At 44.4% G+C, this 10418-nt stretch overlaps 1 protein-coding gene across 2 annotated transcripts in view; it reads left to right on the top strand.

Moving 5' to 3' along the window:
- The first annotated feature begins 344 nt into the window (after positions 1–344).
- The window catches only part of LOC110563849 (beta-galactosidase-1-like protein 2), a 43820-nt gene continuing 33746 nt past the window's right edge, over positions 345–10418 (top strand). The window contains exon 1 of one of the 2 annotated variants that reach the window (XM_021661062.2): positions 345–520. In XM_021661062.2, the coding sequence (XP_021516737.1) occupies positions 435–520 (86 nt within the window). In that variant the 5' untranslated portion in view covers positions 345–434. The remainder of the gene's footprint in view (positions 521–10418) is intronic. The other variant, XM_021661063.2, reaches the window with a different exon arrangement.

Here is a 10418-nt window from a genome sequence, read left to right as displayed (position 1 = left end):
GTATTCAAAGACGCAGCAATCCAGGCCCAATAGTTTTACACCTGCGGAAAAGACTCCAAACTTAGGTGCCTCTCCGATTCAGGGTGGAACCCAGGCCGACCTGGGGAAATTGGTAGCTGCTAGGTACCTGATTCCTGCCTAAACAGGCAAGTAACTTTGAGATGACTCAGACCTGGGAGCTCAGGAGTGGGAGCGCATCGGCCCCGCCCCGGCCCCGCCTGCCCTGGTCGGCCGCCAGATCTGCGCAAGGCTCCGGTCACGGAGGTGGAGCCCGAAACCTCAGCCAATGGGCGCCAGCGTGCGGGGCCGGCCTTAGCATGGTTGCCTAGGCGACCAGCGAGCGGCCCCGCCCCGCCGGGCGAGGGCTTTGGCGCGCGGCGGAGTGAGTGCGGCTGGAGAGAGAATCCCGGGTGTCCGCTGCCAGCGTCCGCGCGATGCCCAAGTGGAGCCTGCGGCGGAGGCCGGGCCGCACACTCGGACTCCTGCTGCTGCTGGTCTTGAGCTTCCTGGTGCTCCGCAGGTGAGAGAGAGCCCCGCCCAGCACCTGCCGGACTCCCCTGGCTCCAGCCCAACACCGCAGGTTCTTATTCTGCAACAAGTCTAGGAAAGCGCGACTCTTATCTCTTCTTTTCTTAGAGCGCTTCGACAGCGCCAAGTCCCTTGAGCCTCCAGTCACTCTCACGCCGCCTCTGGGTGACACCAGGCAGACACTGCCCTGTCAGTCCCTAGGGGCCAGTGCGTCGAGTTTCCTGGTGCTCCACACTTGAACTGGCTTTCGCAGCCCTCTTCAGACGCCCCCGTCACTGCTTCATGTGGCCCACCCTGCTTTTCTTAGAGTCCCCCACGTTTCCTCCCGAGCTGAGAGTCTCTATTCTGCAAAGCTAGTGTTCTTTTGATGCCCACGGTTAAGGTGCATTTCGAGCCCTAAGGACTCAGCCCGTGACAGGCCTCTCCCAGACTCTCTCAGTCCCGATTTATTTGCACCACGCTGCAGTTTGTAAGTGTGTCTCTCCACTTAGTCCTTTGCTTTTGTAGTCCCCCTTCTGTAGACTGCTGCTGTGGCAGTCGGTGGTGCTCACTGAAAGAAAGGTTTACCCACTGCCCGTGAACTTTACCCACTGCCCGTGAACAAGTTTCCTGTGATCCACTCCAGAAGTTTCCACAAAGCATATCTATTTATAGGAGTCTACAGCCCTGATGATCTTCCAGGTCGATGCCTGGCACTTTACATATTCAAAATCTCTGTTGCTGGGAAGCTCCTCAGCAACATGGAATGTTTTGGCAGTAGACTTGAGGTGAAGGCCCAGCCCTGAGAACTGGTGGTTGCCTTCATCTTCAGATTTGTCTTTGGTTCCTTTTTCATTCCCTTTTCTCACCTATCTGAGCTTCTTCTGGAAAATACGGATTTTTTTTTTTTTTAAGACAGTGCTTTTTGCTGCCAAGAGAACTCACTTGGAAACTTTACATTGACTTTTTTTTTTCAAGACTTATACATCTTTGTTTCTGAAAGGATGTCACTATATTGTTGGGGAGAATAAAATGGATCTTTTCTCGTTCTGGGGCCCAAGAAATTCATAAGGCTTTTTATTTCCTTAGTTGTTCTGCTTTCCTCATCTTATCTATTTTAACCGCCTTTTCTTTGAAGTTTGGTCGTGGCTTCTGTCACATGCACAGCTTTCCCCAGGAGCTAGCCTGATGTAACTCCAGAGGAATCACTTGGGGCCACGGCAACAGGAGCTCTTGAACGGAGCAGGGAATCATGGAGCTGGGGCTCCAGAGAAGTATTTGCTTGTTTTTGATTGGAGGTACACCTCTCCCTGCCGGTGACCCAGACAGGTGACTGTGAGGGCAATCCTGGCCAGGTAGCATTTTTTAATAGTCCCCAGGAAAATGCGTGGGAAGGAGTCAGGGAATTTGTCACCTGGCAGGACACTGATGAGCTGTCACGCAAGTGACTGGACTGTGAGGAAGCCAGCCTTACTGTCTCATAAGTGACTAACTGACTCCCCACCCTGCAAGGTGGCCGCAGCAGGAATCAGGCTGGGGCTGAACGGGTCAGGAATAGTAGTAGACAACCTATAGCTGTGACTCAAGCCCGGAAACAGGTTGAAATGCTAAGTTGCTTCATGACCCCTTCCTTTTCAGCAGGTAAGGAAGGCTCAGACCTAGGGTCAGGGCCATCTTTTGGGATCCTTTGAGCATACAAGTCTCTTTGGCATCCCTTTGACTGTATCATCTGGCTAGGTGCTTCCTGCCCAGTTCTTTCTGTCAAACTTGTGCTGGCCACCAGTGACTGCTTTAATAGCCGTGGAGCAAAGGAAAACAAACAGGCTCTCTTTTCCTGGCTTACCCCGGCTTTGACTCGGTCATTAACTGAGTGGGTGGTGGGGGCCTCTCCCAGCTGTTGTTGGGGAATGTTGGTGTGGCTACTGGGATATAGGTCACATGGAAACTGGCTCCTCTGCTTACAGTGCTCTGGAGCCCAGCTGTGAGGAGACCTTTTCCTGGATCTCAGCAGCAGGTATTTGGAGGTTGCTGGGGGTAAGGTATTTGGCTTAAAAAGATTGCTCCTTCCACCCCAGGCTTTTCCTTGGGTTGAGTCACAGTTTTATAGTTGTTTGATTATATTATATCTAAGAAATAGGAGGGGCTACAACATGACCCTGAAGGAAGATTTTATTCGATTTGGGTTTTTTTTTTTTTTTTGTTCCACATCATTTTATTAAAAGCTTTCTTTATATGTAGAAGTGTGACTGTTATACAATGAAGTGTACTTGATCAATCAGTCAGCTTTGATATAGATATGGTGGGAAAGTACCACGACGATTGAAAGTAGTGGAAATAGCCATTTTCCTCTCCCTGAGTTTTTTGTACCCCACTGTCACCCTTCCCTCCCACTTCTTCCTCTGTAGTACCCAGTAACCACTGGTGGGTGTTTGTGTGCCCCCATTTGTTATCTGAGGTGTGCATTCTCATTTGGCTTGGTTTCTTTTCATTCATCTTAAGAGTGGTAGCGTGTATTATTAGTGTGGGCCATATCTTTGAGTTGTTTGCTCTCTTACCTTTTTTTGGTCCTTCCACTCTGAACATAAGAAAGCCTATTTGATATGATCTAAGCATGGTCTTTTTATGACCTTTTTCCTCAGTTCACTTCACTGAGCAGTAATTCAGCCAGCTCTGCATATTTTAGGCTTAGATTTTATCTGGCCAAAAGGCAGAGAGAGAGAGAGAGAGAGAGAGAGAGAGAGAGAGAGAGAGAGAGAGAGAGAGAATGAACTAGCTTTATGAGGTTAGTCAGCCTCATGTTTCTAGAGGATGTGTTCACTTCTTCGCTCAGCTCTTTGATACTCACTGTTCTGTACCACTAGTATCTAGATTTTAGGTCCTGGTGGTGTCTTTCTTTCAAACTATTCCTTGCTAAAAGTTGATGGTTACATTTTTTTTTTTAATTTAAATTAATGTCCTTTCCAAAGGTAATGTGTGGACAAACAGTGTCTCTCTTCCTGAGGGCTTGTGAAGTCACTGCTTTTACGAGCTTTATGTATTTTAGGACTCTAGTCTGTTTGAGGCCTGAGTCACAGGCCTTGGAGTGTCCAAACTCTTTGGGTGCTGTCCCTTTCATCTTTTAGTGGTAAAGTTTTTAGAATCTGGGAAGTGTCCCCGGGCAGGCCTCATACAGAGGGTGAAGCAAAGCAACCTGCAAGTGGCTCCCAGTGTGGGAGAGGTGAGGTATCTGAGTTACTCTGTGTTGGTAGGATGGCATCAGCACTGGGATTTTTATGGAACCGCAGTGTCGATTTCTGAAGGAGACCAACATTCTCTTAGAATGTTGACACTCTTAAAGGGAGCAAAGAACTGCGTAGCATTGGCATTAGATAAATCAGAAGGAAAGGAAGGGTTCTTCCCACCCCGGGTCAAGTAATGGCGATGAAAATACATGCGATTAATCTTTGTTAAAATGACAGTTTGACCTACCTAACTTGTCATCTCCAGAAGGGACAGTCCTTCTGGTGTGGGGATGTTTTCTGTTCCACACAGTCTCACAGTTTGCTTAAATCTATTGCTCTGAATATTAAAGCCCATGCTGAAAAAAAGAGTTACCCCTGTGTGAGACTGTCCTTGGGATGAAAGGGCAGGGTTGGTTTTCAAGGCTCATGGTAAGGAAGCAAACACTTTCAGACTGCTGTTTGTTTTCCCGAGGGAGACTCAGCTGATGTTCACAGCTCCTTTGGTGACATTCAGCACAATACTGGGTGTTTCCCATTTCAAGAAAAAAAATATTTTTAAGTGTTTAATTTATAGGTAGGCAATAAATGAACATTCAGAGTATAATGGGAAAATTAGTGAAAAGAAACTCCTATATAGCTAGCTTGCCTTTCCTTCCTACCAGAGACAGTTAGTGATGAGAGGTTCTTTTAGGTGTATTGTATGCATACACAAGAAGAGAGCTGTATTGTTTTCCCACTGGTCCATTAGATACATAATTTATTTAAGCATTCTTCAGTTGATGGCATTGATTGTTTTTAATCTTTTAGCTACTGAAGTAAACAGCTGCAATGAATATACAATGGGTGGATTTCTATAAGTAGAATTGCTGACCATAACAGATATTAATTTTAAATCTTGGTAGATTCTTCCAAACCAGCATATTTCATTTCTCCTGGGTCATATAAAGGACATTTCGAGCTCAACTCCCTATGCTAAGAGAGAAAGTCCTTTTTTAGTTTGTATGGAGGACAGTATAGATTCCATCAAAATTATTGTGTCTATTATATACTTTTTATATAATCTCAAGAAATAGACTTTAAAACACTCAGCACAGCTGTACTCTTTCCTGTATGAGAAGGTTATTCTACCAGAATACCCCTATAGGCTTATTATTAAACACTAGGAATCTTTCTGAGCTATTTGAGTTCTCACTTCTCTCTAGGCTGAGATACACAAATTTATTATTTTTTTATGGGGCTATCAGTGGATTTTTTTTTTTTACAGTGAAAGTCCACTATCACTGAAGACCCTTGTAGTTGTGGCTTTTGTCAGGGGATGCATTTCTGAAAGGGACTTGTTATTTCACTTCTTGGTCTTTGGTGTGATAAACACTTCTTCATGTTCATATTTCCTGTAGTATTTAGAAAATGTTGCCTTCTGAAACACGAAACCATCTTAGGGCCAAGAAGACAGATATGTATAGCCTGGGAAGCAGTTTAGTTTCTTTTTGCGGGGAAAAATAGAGACACCAGGGTTTCAGTAGTGCCTTGTATCTCTGTAGAAAGCACATACTGGCTGCCAGGTTTGAAATCCAGATCTTTGTGTGGTGTGTTTGATGACCCTTTTAGCAAAGGAAGAGTCCAAAGCATTGGGCTTCAACTAAGGGGCATATATCCAATAAGCCGAGCCGTAGGGGAGCTGATGGGAGAAAATTTCTATGTGTGTATAATAAGGTCTTTGGGCATTTTGATGTACCTGCAATGTAAAATTGTCGTCTCTGGCTTGGCCACTGGAATGAAGGAGGTAGTGGGTATGATGCCCTGAACTGCATCTTTGTTTCAGGAGGCCCGAGCAAGCTCACAGTGCCTTTGGAAATTGAGCCTGTAGGCTCTCATCTCAGACAACCTAGTATGTATATTACCAATGTAATCGACCCTTGGGATCAGCAAGTTCTGAGAATGGAAGGACTATCATTCTAGACTGCTTCGAGAGGTGCCCAGCCTACCACAGGGTGCATGTTACCTGGGCTTTGCCTCCAATCACCGAGTTCAGCTGCTCCTGGTGATGCCTATATTGCATCCACTCTCAGGGATAAGGAACCATCTATGTCTGGTCAGACTGTGGCGAACAGATGCTTGAAGGAGGTGGCTGTGTCTCTAGTGAAGCTTCCTAGACCCACTGAAAGCCTGGTATTGATCAGTGTTTGCAGGATTTACAGAGGACCTTCTGGCATGGCGAGAGGCATTCCAAAATCATCCTGATTTGCATGTGTCATTCAAGGAGATTGTTCAAGGAGGTCACAGGATCTGGTCTCCTCCTACCCCAGCATCCTGTTGACAGTTTTTTGACTTTGACAGTTGAATCCATTCATGGGCCTATTCAGAAGGAGGTGGCAACCTGTCACCTGCTCCCACCCAGTAGCACATTTATTGTGTGCAGGGACATACTGCCAGCTGGAGTCTGTCCTACGCTCTCTGACCTCAGGATCCACCTCAGTGATCAGTGGCAAAGGATCAGGAGGCTTCAGCTTTCATCCTGCTTCTTCACAAGGTATAGCCTGATGAGAAGTCCTCACGAGGCTTACTTTATATTCTATCCTTTTCTCTGTAGCCTTTTTCTATGTCCATAGCCTTCCATAGCTATAGTGACTACTGTGTTTTCACTTGCTACTAGTAGGATGAGTTGCATAGGGGCCCATTAGGGTATACACACACACACACACACACACACACACACACACACACACACACACACACACAGACAAACACACACACACATATCTTTGTCCAGGACCCTTATGTAGACTGTGATCATGACTACCCTTTCTTCTAAGTGCAAGAACAAAACATGACTCAGCAGAGTAGGCCGAAGGCAGCAGGACAGAGCTCTTCTGCCTAAATTGCTTCCTTAAAATAAAGCCAAGATATAAAAGCAACAGAAGTTCTAGAAGAAAGTGGTAATATAAGCTTCCAGCTTAAAGAAGGCATCATGAATGAACTGCTTGTGAAGGAAGACAGCAAAACACCTGGTTCCCCAGGGTTTGGTTAGCTCCTTGGTAACAAGTCTAACTTAGGCATAAAATCCTGTGACCTTTAAACACCAGCCAGTCAGAACCACAAAGTTGGTATTTCCTATATTCTAATATTACTGAATTAATTACTCATGAAATTATGGGGTTATTCTGAATACGATGATCATTAGTGCTCATAATCATTATTAGTGCTAATAACTATTTGCAGGGAGTTTTGTACTCTGGTACATGAAGACCTCACTTGCATCATCTCATTTTTTCTCACAGTGAATTCTCTGGGGAAACCCAACATCTACCATTCTTTTCTCACCAATTTTTTTTTCTTTTTTCTTTTTTTTTTTTGCGATATTGATGTTTCGGTTAGTAGGCTACCAGAAAATTCCCAGAAAAAAAAAATAGAATTTTCCAGGATTTGAAATTTGGTAACAGCTGTTTACTTCTTTGTTTATTTTGTATTTCTTGAGAGGCACTGAGATTTTTTTTTTAATCTAGAAAACGATAAGACATAAAAAGACAAAAAAGGGGAAAAAGAAAGAGGAGTCAAAGATGACTCCAGCATCTGGTCTTAAACAAGTGAAAGTTAGAATTTGTTGGTGGGGGAGAGAAAGGGAGATGTATGGGGGTGGGGGAGAGCACTCTTGATCTGCTTGCTATACATTGCAATAAAGATATTAAGTCATTAATTGGCTCATGGGTGTTTGTAGTTCAAGAAAGTTAGGAATGAGCTGTATGTTTTCTTTGGTATGTGTGTGTGTGTGTGTGTGTGTGTGTGTGTTTTATCTCAAAACATTTTCTGATTTCTTTGTGATTGTTTTTTCCTTGACCCGTTTGTTGGTTAAGAGTGTTATTCAATTCTTACCTGTTTGTGAATTTTGTAATTTTACTTCTCTTACTGATTCCTTGTTTCATTTCATTATAGGAAAGATAAGTGTGTGTATGAGAGAGAGAGAGAGAGAGAGAGAGAGAATGTGAATGAGAGACAGAGAAAACAGACAGACACAGAGAGAGGGTGAAAGAGTGTGTATGTGTGTGAGTGAGAGAGAGAAGACAGGCACACACACACACACACACACACACACACACACACACAGAGAGAGAGAGAGAGAGAGAGAGAGAGAGAGAGAGAGAGAACGAGATTAAAGGAGAAGGGACAGACTGGCATTTGTCTGTAACCTTGGGAATCTGGTTGAAGTGCAGGTTTTGGTTCAGTAGTTCTCAAATTCCTGCATTTCCAACAAGCTATCGATGGAAATACTCTGCTGTCTGTTGACAACACTGAGAGAAATCAGCCTGCATTGGTCACCAACAATGGCACAGATAAATGTGTTTGCTATCGGCAAGGAATGAGAGACGCAGAGCCTGCCTCCAACCCTGTCCGTATATCTGTGCTTAGCAGAACAAGGAGTCCCTTGCACCTATAAACAGAAGACTCTAGGTGCTCACCAGGGAAAGTAAGAAGTTAGGATCAGTGATGTGAACTTCAGTCAATATTTAGAGCTGGTTCTTTTCAGGTTCTGTCCAGAGAACAAGGATTGCAACCCAATGGAGTGATCACTACCATGTATTATACATGTCTTTGAAAATAGAGATTGTGTGTGTATGTATATTTTCATAGCCAGATTGCCACTGCTTCCTTTTTAAGACTTTAAAAGACCTAAGAAAAGACTCTATCCTTCCAGTTATTACTCATAGTAGCCTGGCGAGTCTAGCAGGCGTGTATTTGGATGTGGGGGAGGGGGCCGGTAGGGAGGTTAGGTGAGCAGACAAGGGAAGCAGAGTGCATTCTTCAGCGGAAGGGTTCTCAGACCAAGGGAGATGCATAAGTGGAAAACAGCCCAAATTGTCCAGTACTCATAGCCTAAGAAAGGATCCTGCTGAGAAGAATTACTTAAGAGCCCAGAGGGGACCTCAGGGCCTCATTGGAATAATCTAGAGCTTATCAGCCAGGATAGAGATCTCAGGGTTACCTGGCAACAGTCAGATATTAACTGTTCTCAGTAGTGTGAGCTACAGGTCTCTGCAGTAGCTATTTACCTGTGCCCCAAAGCAGCCATCCATATTACAGAGGTGGATGTGGCGCTATGTCAGTAAAGTTATTTGTGAACACTGAAATGCAACCTTCATGCCATTCTTCTAATATATCTCCAAATATTAGACTTTTGATTCTTTTTCAACTATTTAGAAATGTGAAAACCACTTTTACTCTGCAGGCCTTGCACTGGCAGGTGGTAGGCTGGATTTGGCTCCTGGGTAGAGTAGATTACATGTTGACAAAGGGGGTTGGATTGGTGAGTTAGGATCTGTCTGTACAGATATTTCAGTGCTAAACTTTTGGCAGTGTTGTAAGATAGCCCAACACAAAGTTTAGCATCAAAAATATTTTCTACTGAAATGGGGGAATGGCAACCATGGGAATATTTCAGATTAATGTTATTAGCACCAAGACTATTCTTTGTGCCATAGAAGCTCACTAACATGAGTTGCTTTCCAATAGTGATACTACTCCTTCATCACCCTCCAGAGAATATTTTATTTTTACCTGACCCCCTGAGTGGTCTTTCTGAGTGGTAGTGACAGGCATCAGCCCCATTCCATAGAAGTAACTCAGAGCTGGAGTCATGAATTTAAGGTGAGAGTAACTACCAGGGGACTCACATCTGGGTCTTTTCCTTCCAAATGCTATTTTTGTTTTCATTCCCCAAGAAGGTGATCGAATCCTCAGATGTCATTTGCTAGAAGATAAAGCTGAGAGAGAGAGAGAGAGAGAGAGAGAGAGAGAGAGAGAGAGAGAGAGAGAGGAGAGAGAGAGAGAATGTCAAGGATTATTAAGTAGAAATGGAGTCCTATGTAGGTTTGGAAGCTGGACGTGTGAGAAGCCAAACGGAACAGATCAAAAGTGATTTTCATTATTCATGAATGGTCCCAGAGAATCTGGAAGTAGGCAGTGATGCCCATGCACTGTCCACAGTCTTAGTAAACTGCCCATTCTGGGGCCACCAGGACCATAGCTGTTGGTACTCAGATGACTGTTTTATGCAGAGGAGCCTACCTGATAACATGCCCTGTCATTTCAGGATCTGTAATGACAAATAGCTGCAACTAAAAAGTTGCTTTTACACCAGATATTCTTGTGCTTGTATTTTCTGTCTCCAACTTTCCTAAACCTGCTCTTGTTGACTTTTTCTCTTGACCTTCAAGAGTATAGATAAAGAAAAAGACTTCTAGTTGTGTAAGTCATAAGGAACAAGGCTCTCCTTGGCTAGTCAACCACTGAGACATCAACAAGAACGATTTTGTGGACAGCAGCTGTCCCATAGCCTTCCTGGGCAGGACCCTGCCATGCTGTGTTAACTCTTGGTTAATACTAGATTATCAGAAGAGAATCAAGAATTTCATCTGTGGTCAGGCAATGAATGGCATTTAACCCAGATGCCTTTTTCTAGGTATCTGAATCCCAAAGTGGGCAGCTGTGACCATGAGGGGCCTCTGAGGTACTGTTTTAGTAGTTCCTGCTTTAATGTCTTGTCTGATGGCTTAGAACAACTGGCAATACTAGGAACCTGTGAGCTGCAGCTGCTCCTGTGTCCATGACACCAGAGAGAAATTCCTCATGTAGCATGACCCTTCCTCATCCTTTCTCCTTTTAGCTCACGTGTCTTCATGTTGAACGTTGTGTCTG

This window comes from Meriones unguiculatus, chromosome 1 (genome assembly GCF_030254825.1).
Source record: "Meriones unguiculatus strain TT.TT164.6M chromosome 1, Bangor_MerUng_6.1, whole genome shotgun sequence".
Taxonomy (NCBI): domain Eukaryota; kingdom Metazoa; phylum Chordata; class Mammalia; order Rodentia; family Muridae; genus Meriones; species Meriones unguiculatus.
Note: the sequence above shows the minus strand (reverse complement) of the source record. Positions and strands in the feature narration are given on the sequence as shown.